Below are 21,537 nucleotides of genomic sequence, written 5' to 3'. Positions count from 1 at the left end.
GCTTTCTTCCGTTTATTTTAGCACGTGGTGACTGTGGAGAAAAAACACAACCTGGGACCAAAGCTACAGGTATGCCATAAAGATGGCATGCCAAATTGGCCTTATGAAATGTGTAAATTAGCAAGGTGCCAGAAGAAGGGGGAGAAAAATAGACGAAGGACTGTAAATGTTCCCAGACAACAATGTGTTCAGATGAAGAATCAAAAATCCCTGGAGTTTGGGAGCAGCACCTGAAGTACTCATGCTCTCTGCCTTTGAACTAGATTGCCTTCTAAGGGGATGGCCATCATATCTTTTATGTTAGAACTGTTTATGACGAGATAAAAACAATCAATCCCTGTACACCATTTTCTTTTTAGGGAAGTCTGTTCTACCTTTTCACAAAGATTTGGATCTTAACCCAGTCTCTTGATGAGCCTCGGCTCTTCCCTGAAAGCTTTTGTGTGCATAAAAACACATAGAGCCCCAGATAAGGCAAAGTGGTCCACCCTCTGCCAGGGCATATACATGAAGTGAGGATCAGAAAAACAAATTTCCTTTTGCATCTCAAACTGGGCTTGGGGCTCATGGTATACGGAGGAGATTTGCTGCTCACCAAAAGGATAAAGCAACTTGAAAAAATCTGAAAATAATCCATACAAATGGAGAAAGACTAGCATCCTTACTCTGGGAGGGGTGGGGGCACGAAAGGCAAACTGACCTTGCTGTTGTATGATAGGCCTGTGTGCTCTATGGATATGCTGCATCTCATCAGTTGATGTGGCAGATTCATGTAATGTGGATGCAAAATGATGGTATTCAGCACCTTAAGGAAACAGCTGCAATATAAAGACAACTCCAGTTCCATATTCATGTCTGGAAAAAAAACTTAAAGATAAGGATTCTGCATAAAAAAGTATCCATCTGCGCCCTTGTATAGAAATAAATAGAATATGAGTGAGGTGTGGAAAATTCTTGGAACAAAAATTAGTAGGGCAGGTTTAGATCCCTCCCCCACTGCTAACACGTTTCATTGCGAGTACATCAGGAGTGAAGGCACCTTCCTGGACCACTCTTCCCAGTGAAAAATGTTAATGGAAAGATACGTACAGCAAAATACTGTTGCAGCTGCATTGAAAATAGAAGAAAAACACTTGGATCACTTGGCTGCATAACTTTGAGTGGAAGTGAGCTATGGGGGTATACCTCCTCTAGAGGCCTGGAGGTTGCAGAAAATAGTTTTTTAAAATGGGTTTTGAGGGTCCCGAGGGGAACAGCAAACTTTTCTGCCCATGAAGAGTTGGGCATGCCCTATTTATGCGATAGGATAGCCGTAAATCCCCTACTTTGTTGGCTAAACTGTTGGATAAATACTGATATACCCCTTACCCAACAAATCCTGAAAGAAGCACTAACATGGGAAAACGGGTTGAAAGTCCCCTGGATTAAATATATCAGTAAATGTTTTTCTGAACTAGGGCGTCCCACTCTTTTTGCAACCCCAGAGTTTATCACCAAATCTGATGTTACTTTTGTGAAGAAGACCTTCATTGCATCTAGGTATTTAGCTCGGGAGGAGGTCGAACTAAAGAAAGACAGTGTCCGGAAACATGTGCTATTAAAAACCTCTTTGCGCATGGAACCATACCTGTCATGGCCCCTGTCAGGTTATGATCGCTTTCTGCTCACGAGGTTTCGCTTAGATTTATTCCACCTATTATTGGACGTACCGAGGGGGGCCCATCGAGGCCAAGTGTTGCCAGCTTGCGGCTGCGACGAAAAGTCTCCGCAAGATCTGGCACACTTCCTATTCATCTGTCCCTTTTATCTTGTACCACAGAAGCTATATTTAAAACCATGCCTCAAACAAATGCATTTTGCACAAATCAGACCAGCACTTTATTACTTCCAACTTTTAAGCTGTGATTGCACTTTATTTGTATGTAGTTTTTTAAAACTCGCAATTAAATTTAGGAAAAGCATGGAGGGGTAACTGTGTTGCTGAGAGAAATATTTTAACTAACATAACTATTTATATCTAAAAAAATTATTGTATATTCTGCTTGTGATCCTCTATTCTATGTCGTTTTTAACAATATCTGGATTTTATGTGTTAATGTATGTTTACTGAAATGTGCTTTTATGGTGGTTACTATGAACAATCGAATAAAGTTTGACTTTGACTTTGAGTGGTATATGTAGCCATTGCAAACAAAGCAATTATAGACAGAAACATTTTTTAATTAAAAGCATAAAAATGAGTTAAGTAAACAACAAAAGTGCTGCAAAAGTTTAACCGCTGGGGCTCCTAATTCCACAATAGATCCACAATCGTTCCACGGGGTATAAAAGGCTTTAAAGTATATTAAAATTTTCAGATACTTTTCACCAAATACAGCAGCAAATTATTAAATATGTTCATGCCTTTAAATAGTTCCTAATTCTGAATGTGTTTTTAAAAGCACAGAACAGTATTTAATCAAATAGGGATTTAGCGTAACTATAGTCTGCCGCAGCTATGTTTCTTGCTCATTTAACATTGCCACAGGACGTACAGATCTCTGACTTGGGGCTCTTTTTTGCATCTTGGCTTCAGGCATGAAAGACTGGGTAGAGCTTGCTCAGCCGAAAAGGTTTACATAACCGCAACTTTCTGAAGGCTAGCCTTCAAAATAGGAAACTGTTAGCGCTTATTGTAAGAAATAAACATGTGAACAAACGTACGGATCTTAGAGGATACATTTGTGCATTGCCTTCTGTTTACACACTTGCTCTACTAACTGTTGCTAGGGGAAACTGTAGCCGGTTAAACCTGTGATTCAGATTATGAATTTTTTGTTGTTGTAGGATCTCATTTGCATGACTGCAGGTGTTCTTCGACATAGTTCAACTATATACCCATTCATGGTCCCTTGCTCACTGTGCCACTGGAACCAAGCTACACACAAATGAACAGCCCCAATCAGCCAGAAACCTATCTTGTTTTTTACGGCTCAGCATGGATCTGGCTTGGAAGTTCAGACTGTACTGGTCCTATTGGAGTAGAATCAACAATAATTTGCATATAGCCGGATTGGAATGCTAAACCGAACAATTGCAAGAGGTTCGACTGATTGCAAACATCTTCTCATCACCTTTTGTGTGTTCGCTAGAATTCAACTATATTCGGTTTTTATAAAATTAAATACTTACATAGATTATCCAAACCCTAGGAGGTAACTTTATTCAAGGCATTATAAAAGGAGAACGAGCATCTTGCCAATATCCCAAATGATTACTATTTTTGTAATGCAGACAGGACACTGTCGCCCCCTTACCTGTTTGTTGCCATGCTTCCCACCATCATGACTGCACCAATTATCCCAATCCTTTTATACTTTGGAATTGTACTCGAGAGCTGTTTTCGGATCACAATGTGCATATCGTCCTGTGAAATAAACGAAATTCAAAATACAAAATTGTAGATAAAAATGATTCTCCGATAATATCCAAAAGTGGAAAATCTAGTTTCACACATTGAAAACTGTGAACGTCTCACCACTTTGGCAGACAAAGTCACTGTTTTCAGAACAACTGACTACTCTTACAGAGTGAGGCTCCTAAAAGCCATTTTGTGCACTCAAATTAAAAAAGTAACTGACATCTCTCTTTTCAGATCCCAAAAGTCCCTCTGATGTTCCAAGGTATCCAACTACAACGTGACATTTTTCCTGGAACCTATTCATCTAGCACCAGCAAGCAAACAATATCCTGCTAACTATTTAATGTTTACATTGTTCTCCATTTTTAAAACAGAATCTCAGGCACGGTCGTTCTGAATTACATTCTGCATCAGGTATTACCAGAGACACCTGAACAAATCCTTCTTCTGTTGCACAACGGTCATCCAGTTGAAAACCTTTTTTTCATCCTGACTGGCAGTTAACTCTTGCCGACATTAAGGGGGGTTCATACATGGGTGGGGTGGCTATGGTGGCGAGGAGAACAAATGAACTCTACAGACCCCTTTTGTCCCTGTAACATCTGGGACACACCTTCCTGTCCACCTGAACACTTGAGTAGTAAATACAAATGCAGAGAGCAATTGTCTGCTGTGGCCTTATAACCCCTTCGGTGCTCATGACGAGCAGCTCGTCATGAGGCACAGTGCTCGTGTGCTCATGACGAGCTGAGCTCTACATGTCCCTATAGTGGCTGTGCTGTGGCCAGATGAGTTTACCAACCATTGGGAAATGATGGAGGGTTGGTAATGTCCCTCCTGACCCATAAGTGTCTTGGGAGATCCTGTGGAGAAAACCTCGGACCGGGGCGAAGCAGCCTGAGAAAAGGGGGTGCTCCCATGTGTGTCAGCTCACTGGGCAGTGGAGTTGGGGTGTTAAAAAGAGCGAGGGTCTTGATTTACCTTGCCCCTGAGGTAAGAGCACTGAACGGGCACTTCCTCATGAGAGAAGTGGCAGAAACTTGGTGGCTGAGGCTCTGGTAGTAATGAAGATACTTAGTTTAGTGGTGTAAGTAGAGCCCCTCCTGACCTATTAGAACTGCAAGTAGCGGACCAGGCGAGGTGAAGCACAGAGACCGGGGTGCTCCAAGGCCTGTGCTTGCTCCTGTGAAGGTGCTGTGTGTGCTAATTAGAAGTGAGCAGTAGAGTGACGACACCTACTGTCTTTACAGGTCTTCCCTCAGTAGCTAGGCCTCCAGTAGATTAAAGTCTGGGAGGTCAGCTGTGGCCCCGATGTAAGGAAGCATGGAAGTAAGAATTGTAAATATCTGAAAAATGGGTGCACGTTGACGTTTGTCTGTAGCTCAGTGAAATAATACAAGATAGAATGGACCAAGACTTCGCACAGCTTCAATATTCTAATACTGTCCCAACCTCAAACCCTAATAGGCTGTGACCCAATGAATTACGCCCCTTCTTTGAAGGTGGACTGGGTCACCTAATATTGTCACCCGTTATATATAAGGCATTAAACCTAATAACTGTGGATGAATGTCTAAGTAGGTCGAATCTCAACCCGGGTGAGGCAACAGAGAAATGGATAATGGAAGACTCCTCTCTCTAACATGTATTGTAAGGGGAGCAAATCCCAATTGATATAATCTAGATACAATCATTTTGAAAAAGCTTGGGAAGGTGACAAAGCCAGTTTTCCCGCTCTTGGTTAGTTCTGTTTAGTTACCATTTGTGCATAAGAAGCAGCCCCACAACAACAGTGAAACGGAGATTCATTCTGTTGAAAGAATTTAAAAATATTGGCAACTTGCATTGCCAGTCTAACAACATTAAGCTGTAACATGGAAAAATACCAACCCCTCAAAACTCTACAGAGTGCTATCAGAACACATGTGACATTCTGGCAATGGAGCAAGTCTCTTACTCAAGAACATGCAAATTAAACTAGAGTGTGAATATATACTACCTCCAGTGAACTAGGCTTCGAGGGGTGACACTGCCTGCCTGATACTACAGTGTCATATACCATTAGATGAGGGGGCTGACGTTTATGGCGAAGAACAGGTGCTTGTAGTTCAATGCAGAGGATGATGAATGCGTGGTGTAACGTGCGTTGTTCAAACTCCAATATTTGCTTTTTGAGGAAAATTGCATTCTGATCTCTAGCTGATAAGTGGATCATGTTTATAATGAACCGGCGGGGGGGGGGGGGGGGGGGGGGGATAATTCACAGATGTCAGTTTATTTTTCCCATTTGATATCGTTTTGTACCCTACATTTGTTGAACATTAGGAATATTACAAAAACCAAATTAAAATTACTGTGAAATAGTCGCAGTGTTCATTATTGACCAAAAATGTACTATGTAGGCAATAGTGGATGGTTTCTTCCACAGGCACCACTTAAATGGCTCCTTTACTCAACAAGTAAAGTATGTCTGCCTCCAGGATAGCGACGTGAGCTGGAGAGCACATCCTGGAAGGGGGGGGGAGGATGACATGGGGGAGGGGCAGGAAAGGACGGGCACGCCCCGTACAGATCAATTGGCTGAGCCAGCAGTCTAGTAGGAGATCATTCCTCCATCGAAAGACTATGGTGCAAGTGGAGGGAGTCGGATGGGTTTTGAGGCAGATGATCAGGCACGCAACTGCAAGGGCTGCATCTGCTGCTACTCCTGACGATGATTGTTACCTTTCAATCCACTCCTGTCTCAAAAGGATCAGTACATTTGGTGAAGTATTGGGACCAGCTAAAAGGGTTGTCTCTGCTTGTACTGTTAAGCTCTGGAGTAAGACTGAACTTTCTATTCGGCTGATAGAACAGTCTTGCAAAGTTAGCCTGGTCCAGCAAGCAGGCTACAGCCCTGCCTTTCTTGATATGTTCCAGCCAGAGGTTAGCCTTTTCATCAAAAAGCTGATCACCACTGAAGGACATTTACAGCACAGTGGCCCTGACAATTCCTGTAAAGCCAACACCTCCAGGCTTGTTCGTATAATATGGCGGCAGTGTTCATGGACCACCACAGTATCAGCAGATCCCAAGCCTCACTTCAGAATCTGTTTTGGGCCATCACTGACCAATACAAAAAAGATTTTCTGCATGGGTACTAGTAGGCTTATTAGGCTAACAGCTGCCAGTTTATCTGGTTCCCACAAGACAAACACAGAGTAGCCTAAGCAGACAGTTGGTAATAGCAGTTTGAACAAGGAGACGGCCCGAGTCATCCCTTTTTTTCCTGACCTGTCTATAGGGGATATCGGAAAGGCACTGGAGTTCTGTTGCAAGGCAGCCTGAACCACCGAACTCTCAGGTGACTGGTGTGAGGAAAAACATGTTGGGTTACCCGGAGTAGGCGTGTGGCAATTTGTCTGTGGACTGCTGGTCCCAAGAGTGGAAAAGTGTGGCTCAATGGTTAAAGCGGCAGACCCTGATGCAGAGGTCTAGCCCGGGACCAGGGTTCAATTCCCTGCCTCGGCGGGTCTTGGGCTCAAAAAAAAAAAAAATCCACGGACCTGATAATTCTCGCCTCGGTGCCTATTGTAATCATAGAGTCCCACTCTGCAACTCTGGGCAATAGCTTGCTTAATCTCCACAACGGCCCGCACAACGCTAAGGATGCCAGGCCTTCACCCTGGGGGTGCCCAGGAGTGGTCGCCTCACAGGGAAAGCCCAGATGGGTTCCACAGCGGTATTCGTACAAGCGCCTTGAGACCCTTGCGGGTGAGTAGTGCGCTATACAAGTATCAATTTAGATTTACATTTACAAGAAGGGTTTCTGTCAAGTAGGGAAGACAGGCTCCAAAACAGCCTTATGAAATAGGAGCAAATGCTCTGCAACTAAAGAAATAGATTGCAAGATTTTCGTCAACATGTTAAACTTGGCCACCTCTGAGAGCAATATAAAATCTAGACTTTATGCAGCTCTATGCACGGAGTACAGGAATATACTTCCTCTGTTGATGCAACATATGGGTGAAGGATCTCCTCTTATGGAGAGGTATTCAGGTCTGTGTCATTTTGTAAATCAAGGTAAAACCCACATTGGCGTAACAAGGGGGAAGCAAAGCAGATTGTCGACATCTGAATCATAATTTTCGCTCTGTTCATAATCCTTATTTAGCAGGTTTATGGCACTTGAGCTGAAAACAGACATTCGACCTAAGAAGACAGAGTTCTTGAACACAAATCCTGCCCTTCTCTTGCACCACCAGGTTATTTTCAGCCAACTTTGAAGGCATTACTGGTAAGGATCTGAATGCGGCGCCATAATCTGCTCCTGGGAAATAGAGTGGATGGCAGTGGATCGGCCGGGATGGCAAGGAAGTCTGCACATTCTTTCTGGGTGTCAAGGAAGCCTATGGAGACACTGAATCGAAAAGCATCCATCCTTGGGAAGTAACCCAAAGTGTACCTGAGCCATTCTAAAGATGTCAAACATCACTTGGATGGCCTCCACCTCCGCTGGGTTAACAGACGAAGCTGGATATTCCAGTTGAATCTTCTGTAACTTTGGAATTAGCTCCAAGTAAAAGGAAGAGCCGGCATAGTGTCCACGCATAACTGAACAGTCCCTTAAAGGTTTCCTTCCAACGGAATGGTGTTTTCTGTAGGAAGACTGCTTTTGTTCTTTCACCGTGGACTTAGCATAGGAGGAGGTGTACGGTATGGCATATATCTCCGGGCCATTGCCAAGAAACAAAATTTGGCCTTGCGCCTCTTAATAGCCTTCAGATGCATCAGAGAACAGAAATCGCACGCTGCAGTATCATGGTTACATCCAAGACACTACATGCAGTGATCATAAGAATCCACTAAAGACAACCGTTAGCAGCATTTTTGTAGGGTTTAAACCCTGGGACCCTGTTGGACTTGGCCCTTTTCCCCCCAAATCTTTCCCTTTTCGCCCCCCTAATTTGAGATGTCTCCCCCATGGTGAAGGTCACCGAATAGGCCGTGTGTGGTGTGAGACGCCATGTTAATGTTAAAAGCAATGCAATGGTGTGTACATTTATTTTCCCCATTGTAAACATGTACCCTGGTGAAATGCTACATTTGTGTTTTGCATTTAAAATGGCTGCCAAGGCTATGCGTTGTGCCACCTGACTGCAGGACGTTAGCAGTCTAGTTGTTAAGTACCCAGCCACCCCTGCATTTGGAGGGAAAGCCTGGCACCCAGGGTGCTCTACTCCTCCCCCTGAGCCAGTTAGAACTAGTTCGCCTGTCTGAGGTGAGTAAGCGGTCTAGTTGTCTGGTACCCAGCAATCCCAGCATTTGGAGAGACCTTCCAGAAGCTTCCAGCCTTTCTGGTATAGGGAGAGCAGTAGAGATGTGATGTGCAGAGACAGAGCTGTGACAGGAAGGTGAGGGGACCTGCTGCAAGGGGATACCGCCACTTGAGCCTGTGTGCTGGGCCCTGCACCCATCTAGAAGCCCCAGTTCAGGAGTTCAGGCTGCCGTGTGGGAGGAGGGCCACGCTGCAGTGGGGATGGTGAAAGCCTACCACCCTGCTTTGATGATGCCCCCACTAGCTGCTGACCTGGCCCAGTAGTGCCTACTGCTCTGTCCCCCGGGCCCCTGAGGAAGGAGGCCCCCCCTAGGTCCCTGGAGCTGCCGGTACCCTGCGCTACGCAAACGCTGCACAAAGAAGCACCCAGAAGGGAAGGAGCATCTTGGACCCCACCACCCAGGAGGTGAGGAGTGTTACCCTGGACCTGCTTCTGGGACTGTCCACCCCCCTTTCGCTGTGCTCCTGGACGTGCTGGGCCTGGAGGAGGCGCTGCGTGCCAAAGCGCTATAATCCTAGAAGCGCTGTGCTGCAGAAGCCCTGGGTAGTCCTGAAGTGCCTGAACTGTACTGCCTGCTGTGTCTGCCTGCTAAGCGCTGAGATCTAGAAGCGCTGTATGAGGAGCTGGGCTGAGGAGAAGCACTGTGTGGTGGCTAGCGCTGCGCAGCTGGAAGAGGCTGCTTTTATGTTCCTAAGCGATACCGTGCCAGATCCTGCCGCCTCTCAGCCTTGTAAATAGGGCAGGAGCCTACCCCACCTCTGCTCGGGGAGCAGTGTCTGCGTCTGTCTGGTGAAGCCTCGAGGCACATTGTCGGTGCCTGCCTCCCACCCTACTGCCCAGGAAGCCCGGAGCGAGGAGCAGAAGCGTGGAGACATTGCCAAGAGCCCGATGAGTGTGGGGCTCAAACAGACTGTGTTGAGGGGCGTATCGGGGCATACTGTCGGTGCCCAACCCCGGTGCCAGCATTCCGTGGTGAACTGCCGCCCCCGGGACTTGTACTTTGCTGCAACGGAGGCTGCCCTGCCCTTGCTGAGAACTGCTGTGGGCCCTGTTAGCCCCCGTTAAGCCGAGGAGGCCCTGGCCCAGGGGAGGTAGTGACTGAGGGTCCCCCTGAACTGGTCCAGTGCCCAAATTAAGTGCTGGTTGGCTGTCGTAGGAGACAAGGTTGACCCCTGGCTAGTGAGGGTTTTAAGCCAATAGTGGCTCCCTGTTACCTTTGTATGCCTGGGGTGCATGTCAGGCTATGAAATTTATTCGCAGGTGTTCCTCCCTCATGATGCCTGCCTAGGCTTGATATCAAAGTTGTTGCCTATGCAAATACTATGCTAAAGTGATGCTCTTGCGCCTAATGTTTATGGTATGCTGAATATCATGCTAAAGGTTTCATGCCCCATGTTTTAGGCCGGCTCCGCCCTATGCCAGGTGTTGATGCTAGGTGCATGAGGTTCTTTTTGCAGGAGGTGCTAACGCAAGTCCGGTTGTGTACCTGCCTAATGTCTGATTTCACCCTTACAGCTTGCTTCAAGGTGATGCCAATGATAACACGTTTTTATTTCAGCCATGGACTCACAGACTTAACCTTTCATTCCTGCCCCTTTCCCATGTAAATAATCCCCTTTGCATTCATTGCTCTCGCGCCAGTTGGCGCCCCCTTGTGATTACTGCTATTGTTGTGTTTTACCGTTGCAGGTTGGAGATAATACAACACTTATTCTTTTTCCAACCAGAAGCAGTGTTGTGTCTCTTTTGTGGTGTGCCTGGTGTGTCGTCTGTGGGTACTCCGTGGACGCTTTACACATGTCTTCTGAAGTTTGACCTGCCTGCTCTGCTCCATGCTACCTCCTGTAGAATTGGTAACCCCATTTCTAACAGACCCTCAAGAGACATCTGACCTAGTCGCTATCAAAGTTGAGAAAAATTCTGCCTCTAAACTACGGGCGGAGCGAGCTGCAGACCAAGTTGATGAGGGACAAAAAAACAGGTTCGGAGTCAGAGTGCGGGTTTGTGAGCCTTAGCTGCTGGTGGCAAAATGTCCAGAGGCAGAATCATTGCCGGAGCCACCAATCGACAGTTTGTGGTACTGGGAAACTACTGCTTAGGAAAGCTTTTCCAGACCAGTCTGATGCCCGGCTGGATATTCTTAAGGTGAGGAATCTGCAGGAAGATATATCTGATATCATAATACCAATTTCCAGGAAGCACAATTGAAGACAATCTGCCATTTGCCTGTCTATATTAACTGTAGGAGCCTGGAGGAATACCTATGATTTGCAAACCTCATGATTGAAATGTAAACCACATAATTATATCAAACAGTTAGTTTCAATTTCTTTTCTATGTATGTTCTAGCCCTGTTTTATTTGCTACTTTACTTTTGCTCTATAAATTCAGTATTCTGAATATGCTGCAATGAGACATGGGGGATTATAAAACACATTTATATCTTTAGGTCTGTAACATTGTGCCATGTATATGGACGCTATTGCTTTCACTTACCTGGATGTGGCTGCCCCCATGTCCTTTGCTGAATGCTAGCATACTCAGAATGCGAAATAGTTTTCGGATTTGTGAAGAATTCAGGTTATCCAAATAATCTAAGATGCCCTGCATAAAATACAAAGACAATAGTTATAGAATACGCATTGAACATTATATTTTCTTAAATGGACTGCAAAACTTACAAAGGAAATGGTATATCAGAAATGATGAACCTAGGCACAACACTAACCATTTATATTATATTGCCTATTCAACCTGCATTTGTTCAAATAAATCTATGTATGTGATTATGTAGAGAACTGGGCTTTTGTTGCAGTTACCCTGGCACACTTTTTGCCCCCTTTAGCTACTAGATGCTGAGTTTCGACTTTGACAGTGCACTGAGGCCTGCTAACCAGACCTCAGTGCCAATGCAGTTTCCCTAAAACAAGGTAAAGTCTAATTGTGCTACAATTGGCTAAGGATTGTAAGCTCCCCTGTAAGTTCCTAGTGAATGGTGCTCCAGGGCAGGGCTACTAAAGAGGGTCCCTAAGGGCTAACACACATACAAATTACATACAGACTTCCAGTACAGGCTGCGCAGCAGTTTGCAAACCATGAGTGAAAACAAGACATGAGACACTCCGGTGTGTCATGCCCAAAGTAACTGCATACAATATATGTAAGTAAACCCTACAGCAAGCCTTTTGAGCCTTAAAGCAGGGAGCATTATATTTTATGTGAGGGCATATCTGCATGAGCAGATATGCCCCTGTGATGTCTAGTTCTATTACTAGATATTGCAAGCGAGCAGGGAAGCCATCTTAAAGTATGTACTGGGCACTGGTCGAACTGAGTTCCCCAGCTACATAATGGCTTCACTGAAACATATGGTAATTTGTATGAAACACCTTGTGATGGATTTGTTAATACATGCACCCGGAGATTATCTTTGGAGGTACCCCCTGAAAATTAGCAGCCCTCTAGTGTGCTAGCTGACTGGTTCAGTCCAGCCTGCTGCCACAGACTAGTTTCTGACACTTAGAGGTGAGAGCCTTCGTTCTCAGGAGATCAGGAACAATGCCTGCTCTGGCGAGAGGTGTTATCACCTCTTCCTCCAGGAAGGCTGGTACAATTAGCATTCCAAGGCAGGGCATTTAAAGAGCCCACCACCTTTTGGTATTCAAGTCTGGCTTCTCTCATAGGAGAGGATGCTGACCTTCCTGTTCTGAAGTCATCTGGCGCCAGGACAGGCTGGAAAACTTGCAACGCAGGAGGCCTGTTGCACTTCCAGGCTGGCCACACCTCTAGGGTAACCCAGTCTGAGGTGAACACGACTTTAGAACTCTTACCATATTTCGTGTGGTAGAATTAGGAATTCTGGGACAGGGTGATGCTCACTTCCCGCATTAAGTGATTACCTAGGGGGGGTAATGACCACAGGGGTAAATAGCCCATTGGCTACTACCCCTCACTCCCCTTAACACCCCTAAATTGAGTATTTAGGGGTCTTACTTATACCAGATTCTTCAGATTTCGTTCGACACAAAAGAAGAAGTGGAAGAAGAAGACTGCTGACCTGAGAACCAATTGACTTGCTGCCAATAGCACCGGCTTGCCTGCTGTATCTGACCTTCGTGAAGCAACTGATTCGTCCTGCCACTGTGCAGACCTCAAGAAACCCAAATGGCTTTAAGCGCTTAGCTAATTGCCAGAGAATCTCCCTTGGAGTAGTGGAGCTACTCGCCTGCAGCCGAATGCACCAAAGAAGCAAGACCCGGTACACCGACCTGCCTCCTATGGGAACTACCAATGCATCAGCCACCCTGGAAGATGTAGCAGTGCTCCCAGAGGTCAGATCTGTCTTCCCTCCAAGTGTTGGCATGGCAGGACCAACCGGAGTAGCACAGTACCAATCTCTGTGGTACTGGACCCCTTGCAGCAGACAAAGATTGTTGTGCCAGAACAGACTGGTCTGCATGTCGAACAACTTCAAGGACAGTGAGATCAATATTGAGAGTAGCCCAGCTGTCCTGTACGCCTCTCAGCAACAGAAACAAAGACCAAGAGTCATTCTTTGACCACTGCCACCAGACGCCTTAAAGCAGAATAGAAATCAGATGGGACTTAACAGAGAAACAGCATCTGCCATAGAGGTCAAGCGAACTTAGGAAGCTGAGACTTGAAAAGAGCTGCTATACTCCTGTTTAGTATCATATATACTTTAGAAGCTGATGTTTTCAGTAGTAGGTTATAAAAAAATTGACAGAGTAATTTTTTTATTACATGGTACCAAGTCTCGAGGTGTTAACAGGTTATCAGTCTGTCAATGCTTCCAAGCCTCTTCGACTGAGGTCATCATTGAGTATGTACAGTCTGAGCTAGGGCTCAAAGGAGTTGAAAAGAGGATACTTTAACATAAACGATTTGGGAAGACTCTACTGCCAAATGTGGCTAAATGTCAGAAAACAAACATAGCATGTGTCAAAATGAGATGTAGACGATGGCCTTGCTGAATCTGCCAACAAAGAAGATTGAGATAACATTGATTAATTCTCCTACAAAAACTGCCAAATTCCATTTCATAAGAGGATGCGGACAGCTGACCTAATGAATAAACAGCATTTGAAAACACTTTTTAGAGAGAGTTGAATGAAAAATCTGCTGTATTTGAATATAGCTTAGAGAGATTTAAGGGTTCAACAACACTGTAAAACATGAATAAATACATACACAACACCTCCATAGCCTTGTTAGCTTTAAGACAAAAAAAGAAAAGGTTTTGTAACCGTAAGACAAAAATGCTAGTAAATACAAGTGATGATGGAATGCTTGAAATAATCTCAGCCACTGATAATTACTTGGGGCTGCATCCCAGTCCATCATTATTTTGCACAGTATGCCACCTCAGTTTGGATCCAGCAATCTGCAAATCAGTCTTGCCCGAACTACCAGGACAGGTCCTCTCTGAATACAAACACAAGCTACCCAAGATCAGTTTCACCCCTATTAGGACTCATCACCTGAAAATAGCTTGTGCACAGGACCCACTTCTGGGCATACCCATTCCACTTAGGGCATCACAGTGAAGTATACAAAACAAGGATGGATGAAATGCTTGAATAAATCTCAGCCTCTGGTAATTACTCAGGCTGCATCCCAGCCCATCGTTATTTTGCACACCAAGCCACCTCAGTTTGGACCCAGTCATATGCAAATCAGTCTTGATTGCGCTCACATGTGAACAGTCCAGTCCGCAATACCAAGCCAGGTCCTTCACAATCTACACCTTCATGTTTGGTGACTGGCCGGTACCAGCTCATAGGTCTCGATCTTCCATCTGAAGAAGTGAATGTCATTCGGGCTGCTCGCCATCCTTCCACCAAGTCCATATATTCAGGGTGTGGGGCGTGTTTATTCACCTGGAGAGGCGTATCTACCTTTTGTAAGCAAAATTGTCTGTTGTTCTTTTGTTAATATGGTCTTTGGTCCAGTAAGATTTTGCTCTGGGCCAGGTAAAAGCTTGCTTATTGATTCATTTGGCCTTTCTTCCTTTGAAGAATCACATTATCGGAATGGGCTGTGTTCAGCACTTGTGGTCATAAGATGATGCTTGCTTAGGTCCTATGCAGTGACGTTGAGCAACACAGCCAGATGGCTGCTTAAAAAAGATCCCCTAAGTGTCAGCCAAAGACACAACCGTAACACTTTGCAAACAGATTGTAGTTGTCTTAACATACGGCAATCATGCTGTCATGATTACCTTGGTCTAGCTGCCCATAAGTGAAAGCAGAAAGGCCTTGAAAGCCAGTGGAATGACATGATCATCCAGTAGATTTATGTAATGGTACTGTTCCACCGGACAGAAGCTAACACTGATCTCCACATAGCCCAGGTGGCCTTCCCAACTGAGTGTTGAATCTACTGAGGTGAGCAAGCTGAACGGCCTGCAGCACATCATAATAGTGTCCGTCATCTATCACTGAAGGTCGTGCACTTTCTTTTCAGAAATACGAATCTTCACCAAGATGCTTCTCCAATGTTAGGCTCATTGCAGAAGAATGTTTCAATAGAAGGCCCACATGCGTCACTGAGCTTGAGAAACCAGAAGGATGCATAATACTAGTAAATCCAGGAGCCTCGCAGCAATTGGGGCTGGATCAGTAGCTCACGCCGGAAACATTGGAATCATGCCATAAATGCCCCAGTCTCACTAGCGAGGTGGAAAAGCCTTGAGGGCGACCATGTCCAGATGGGACCAGGAAAGGTTACAGAGGGGTGATGTAAACAAAGGACAATGACTACACTGCTCTGCAAGTGATCTGACACTTGCTTAGGCAAGTTTGCATCCAATAGCCAGTCATCGAGGTACAAAAACACATGTATCACAGCCCTGCAAAGATAGTCAGTGAACACAAGCAGGACTTTCTTAAAGACCAGAGGGGCCGATGTAAGGACAGTGAACCAAAGCTGGTCCTCTCCCACTCCAAAGTGTAGATACTTCCAGTGGGATTGCAGAGCTTGAACATGAAAACGTCCAGCAGATCCAAAGACATCAGTCCTTGTGACTCAAGGCCAGCAGAACCTGTGCAAATGGTATCATTTTGAACTTTCCCACTTGGAGCAACAAGTTCAGTAACTGGAGATCTAGAATCAGCCTCATGCCTCCATCCTTCTTGGGGACTAGAGAGTACTGCAAGTAGCATACCACCCTTTATTCCAGGTGCTATTCCAATCACATCCTTGGTGAGCAACATCAGCACCTCCAGGAGAGGATATAGGCAAAATCTATGGAACTAAGTGAAAAAAACGTGGGGGAAAGTGAAGAGAGCAGCCAGAAAGGGAAGGGCATACTTATCTTGGACAACTTGAAGGACCCACTGATATCAGCTGATCACGTGCCAGTCTGGCAGGCAATGTTGAATCCAGATTTAATTGGGCCTAGTTGTTTGCTCGAGGATGAACTAGAACAGTTTTGATATGTTGCATGGGAAATAAGAGGAGGACCAATGCTGCTGCTCCTTTTTCAGAGTCCCTGAACTTCTTCTACTACTGATGGAATTGGAGGGGCAAGGGAAAGCCAAAGTCATCACGCTGTTGCTCTCCTATCCTTAAAACATTCAAGGCAGAATTCATATTTTTGTCAGAAAGCTGAGATTTGTCAAAAGGCATGTCCATCAAGTAAGACTGGATGTCTCTGGGAAACCCGATGGAGCACATTCAGATGTGGCCTTGGTGATGACGCTGGTTCCCTGGGTACAGGCAACTGAGTGACTTTACCCAGACTACAACGTAATACATGCCTAGGGGCATACTAGCTATCATGATTTGTTTGAGCAAAGGAATTACGAAGCTCCTTTGGCAGCATAGGCAAAACCTCAACCAAGCATTACCCAAACACGATGGCAACAGAACAAATCATTTAAAGGGCACAGTATTAGATTGCCTGAAGGGAAAAATCTTACCCATTACCTCAATAGGTTTTGACTCCTTGTCTGGCAGGTTGATGAGAAAGGAATCTGAATTAACCTTATAAGTATTTCGTAAGACACAGCTGTAGGGTACTGCGAAAGAAATTTTAAGTCCCCAGATACTGGCCTATGGCACCTTGCAATGGAGCAATCACTGCTGAGGCTGAAAATGGTCTCGAGGAAGCTGCAAAGGCTTCATCGAATGATACAAAGGCTCAGAAGTGGAAAGTCCAGCTTTAAGTATCTCTGTCAGTAAGTCAGCCTTAGTCTCCTCAGTCAGCAGCGGCAGTTCCAAAACCTCTGTTGTCTTCTGAAACACTACAGCAAATGAGGTACATACCTCGTTGGGGGATCCAAAGCAGATTCATCCAAAGCTTCCAGGCCATTGGCAATCAAGGTAGACCAACATCAGTGTAATGAGAAGGGAGTAATTCATCTGCCTTTCATGATCACTGTCATCCTATTGGATTGGTTAAAAGGCCTGGAGTAGCATCCAAATATCAAACAAAAATGGCTTGTATTAACTTAAAATACTGTTGTCATGGAAGAGAAAGAAACTGGAGGAGAATCCATCTAACCAGAGGCTGTACTTCTGTAATGGTGTACCGTGACACACGGCAAGCTCTCACAGACCATAAATCCAAATCCGGGGCCATCTTTCATAATGTACTAACCTTATAATCTGGATCTAATGGGAGCAACATGTTCTTTCACACTTCCCCAAACCTACTGCAAACCATACATTGAACTGTACGTTGGTTAGAATTGGTACAGGGGAAGCAGAATGTGATAAGTGAGCGAGAAACAGACATTGAATATCTTCACTGCCCAGTCACTCAACTGGACAAGCTCTTCATTTAAGGAGCATTGTTCAATCATAACGTCTTAACCCTTAAACACAAATACCGAGTAGAACACTTCTTTGTATCTAGTTCAGTCTTTTGTCGACTTCCAAGGAAAAACAATCTGCAAAGTTTCAAAATTCCGACAACAAGGTCCAGGCGGCAGCATATATGTACCTTGATTGCCTAGCAAAGATACACTTTACTACAAGGAACTTTGACTCTAAGAATTTAAGATGGCAGCGACGATCTGCAAGTCTTGTGAAAGTCCTGTGGCTTAATGGGACATGTAGTCTTCCTTGGTTTCACTCATGTGTCTCACATTGCATGTTTGTCAGAAACAGAGTATCTAGGCGGCGCACACACTGCATTTAACCCCAGCCTCTCCTGCTTTTAAAGGCATGTACACACGGTGAGCAGCCTTTACAACGCGGGCATTACCACACGCTGCCATTACTACGCTGCTATTATAACGCAAGTCGTTATAACGACTTGCGCTGGAGGGCGCTGTTGGATAGGGAATAGTTTAATTTTCTATTCTAACACCTTCCCTACTGTAACGTGGGCTGGAGTTGGAATAGAAAATTAAACTATTTCACTATCCAGCGCAAGTCGTTGTAACAACTTGCGTTGTAAAAACAGCGTTGTAATGGCACGCATGGTAATCGCCCGCATAGTAGTGACATACAACCTGTACACACAGGCAGTTTGAAGAACCGTGCCTCCATGCTAAACCATCTCAAGAACATAAGCTCAGCACACCGAACATCACATCAGCACAGAAAAGGATCCGAAGCAGACGTTACTGGAGCCAGCAGCGGGACCAGTGGGTCAACAATTGATGCGGCCTATGGCAGAAAACGTGACACTGCCCAGTGCGGGTGGTGCCACGGGCAATATTCAAGTGGGGTTAGTTGACGGACATGGAGGGTAGGCGAGTTGGCAGAAGTTTTTCTGGGGCTCATCACACCATGGGGAATCGGAGCGAAGCTGAAGCTCTGCAGTGCAGCCTTCTTGAAGGTTGTAATTTGCTTCAGAGTCACCAAGAGCCCGAGGAACTACGGGTGCACCAGCACCAGAATGGAATCGGGATTGGAGGTTGAAGATGAAGCAGGAGTTTGGTAGCTGGAACACTGACAGAGATCTCTCCCAGGAGCAAGAGTGTCTGGATACTGACAAGCCATGTCTGTGCTTCTTAAGCCTCTTCTTCGACCTGTTCTTTGACTTTGCCTTACCTATGAGGGTTGCATGGATTTAGACTGACCTTCTTTCTTATGTTTAGCAGCAGAGTTTTGTTTCACTTCCCCAGAGGTCTTCAGGAGCAGCAGAGATCTTTTGTGGCAAGACTTGGAGTTGTGCTTGGTACCAAGAAACCAGAGCCACTGGTGTTGTATGTCCATTACCAATGTATGTTTGCAACACAATGTAAACCCAGTCATCTTCGGGAGCACCATACCTGTGTACTGAAACGTTTTTTATGATATCAAAACTTCTGTTAACACTGGAATGGAGCACAGAATGCTTATAAAAGGCAGATGTAAAAGAGCAACTGACATCAGTACACAGAGCAGGCGCAAATATGAGGCACCTTGTGGTTCTGCCCGGAGGTAGGACACAGTTGTAACTTCACTAGTACCTTTTTCAATGTGTCTTCTGGAAGACCTAGATATGCTTTTATAATTGTTTTAATAAAAGATCACTATTTCAGCAGTTGCCAGAGGTCTACATTAAAACCACAAGTATGGTATCAAATTCTTTTGAATAAAGGTCTTCGATACTGCAGGAATCTTTGAGATCAGAAAGGTTTTTCGTAGGCCAAGAAGGGAACTTAATGCTCTGCAAAAGGATTTTCGAAGGAGCATTCTAGTTTGTTTGTGGTGCCTTGGAAAAGAAAATGCGAGGCACAAAGAGTCCTTTGGGGACCTAAAGCTTTTTCAGACAGCATAATCAAAGCTTTGAGGACTAAATGTAGCAGGTGCAAAATATTTTCCAGTTCCAGGACATCTCTCAAATCTGGGGACAAGAGATACTAATGCCTTCTTCCTACCCAGAATGCGCAATGTGGCTTTGCAGTGGTATGAATCTGTTTTTTCCATCCTTTATTTGAAAAGCCAGATATTGACTGCTGCATAGTCATATACAACACATACACAAATATCACCTAATAAATCAGTTATAGGACAGTGTACATTACCTTCACAAACACAGCATAGAGTGCTACTGTGGATGAATGAACTTCAACCAGATCAGTCAGAACATCAAGGGACACATCGACTTCTGCAGAAAACCCACTACATACATGAGTAACCAATGCACCAACAACTTCCTGTGAAAGGAAATATTTTCAGGTTAACACAAAAAAGGTCACAAATGTCAAAAAGAATAGCATCTAGGATGAACGTGATTCACTCTATGGTTAACAAAGTATAACTTAATTACCTCTTGTAAGATTCCTTCCTAGATGACCCTCATGAGCTAATTCGCAGATACGCTTCCTGAGTTTCTCGGGGGGAATTATTTTGTCAGACCTAAATACATTGGACCCAACCAAGGACAATTCTTCTTTGACATTACAAAATTGTTGTAGATTACAAGGAAAGTCTTTACACCTTTTGGGCCAACCATTCCTGATCTTTTCAATAACAGCTCTCAAAGTTGTGTCATCTGACAAACATTTATTCCACTCTTCTTCTAGGATGGCAGGGATAGTTACATGTAGAACCTCAAAGTCCTCAACATTATCTACAATTTGCTTATTGATGGGAAGACATAAAAGGCAATCCGCAATTAGATTCTTGTTGCCAGGAACATGTTCTATTTTAAAATTAAAGCTTTGTAAAGAAACAAGCCATTTCCCTATTCAAGGTGTGGTTTTTTCAATGTCCTTAGATGAAAATAAAGACACCAGGGGTTTATGGTCAGACCTCAACAGAAACGGTGTACCCCGCAGAAAATATTTGAAATGGTTTGTGGCCCAAAAACAAGACAAAGCTTCTTTTTCAATAGTTGAGTAGTTAACTTCTTCCTCTTCTTCCCCAGCCTCGGGGGTCACGGCGTTGCTCCTAATCACGCCACGAGAAGCTTCCAGCCAGCGCTGCTTGACCCCGCCGCCGCAGCTCACCAGCGGCCGCAAAGAGGGGCCGGGCAGCAGAAACAAACTACACTACCCAGCGTCCCCTGCTTCGCGGGGGCGCCGCCGGACCACAGACACTTCCGCCCGGAGGCGCACTTAGTCCAGCACTTCCTCCCGCGTCGCGGGACGCGCGCGGGCAACGCCGGGCTGAGCCGGTTACAGGGCGGGCCATCTGTGGCCATCAGGGGCCAGAAGAGGCCGGGCTGGGCCACCCCTCTTAGCTACATCAATGGGTAAGCGCAAACATTTGGGAAATGAGGGGCAAGGGGCTAAAGACGCTAATGTCCCTCGCAAGGCGGACACAATTATTTCATACCTAACGTCAGCGGATGGTGCTATTAATCAAAAAATTGCTAATGCGGAAAAAGAGTTGGAAATGGGAAAGGCTAATGAACCATCCACCCCAGATCATCCACCTGTACCCACAGAGGCAACGACCGAATGTATCTTGATTGAGGCGCTACCCAGACATGAACTTGTGCCTCATAATTCTCTGCAACAACGCGCAGAGAGTCACAGTTCAAACGTACCTCCAACTGCGGTTAAACAGAAGCCCAAGAAATGTGGGGGGAAAGTTAATCATGTGTCTCTTAATCAGGATCATGTCCATGACATTTGTTCACTTCTGGGGGATAAACTGGAAGAATTGATTAATGCCCAACTAGAGCCAATTCTGGAGGAAATCGGCAAAGACATTGTTGACTGTTTGAACACTTGCTTGGCTGGTTTACTAAAGAGGTGCGAAAAAATAGACTCTTTAATTAATGAATTTCGTACTCTAGAGCGACACCCTGTAATTGACTGCAAGCCTCTCGAGAATAATGATATAGAGTCCATGGAATGTACAGGGGCGAAAGACCGCCCTGGGAATTTACGCCCGTCTGTCTCACTTAAA

General features: G+C 45.0%; 1 protein-coding gene across 1 annotated transcript in view; it reads right to left on the bottom strand.

Moving 5' to 3' along the window:
- FANCD2 (FA complementation group D2) overlaps positions 1-21,537 on the bottom strand; it is a 1,101,131-nt gene that overhangs the window by 873,704 nt on the left and 205,890 nt on the right. Inside the window, exons 17-19 of the mRNA XM_086938826.1 lie at positions 19,704-19,835; positions 11,215-11,322; positions 3,297-3,406 (exon numbers count right to left, since the gene is read on the bottom strand). Coding sequence (XP_086794952.1) covers positions 3,297-3,406; positions 11,215-11,322; positions 19,704-19,835 — 350 coding nt within the window. The remainder of the gene's footprint in view (positions 1-3,296; positions 3,407-11,214; positions 11,323-19,703; positions 19,836-21,537) is intronic.

The sequence above is a fragment of the Lissotriton vulgaris genome, chromosome 9 (assembly GCF_964263255.1).
Source record: "Lissotriton vulgaris chromosome 9, aLisVul1.2, whole genome shotgun sequence".
Lineage (NCBI taxonomy): Eukaryota > Metazoa > Chordata > Amphibia > Caudata > Salamandridae > Lissotriton > Lissotriton vulgaris.
The sequence above is the reverse complement of the archived record's forward strand: the minus strand, read 5'-3'. Positions and strand labels throughout refer to the sequence as shown.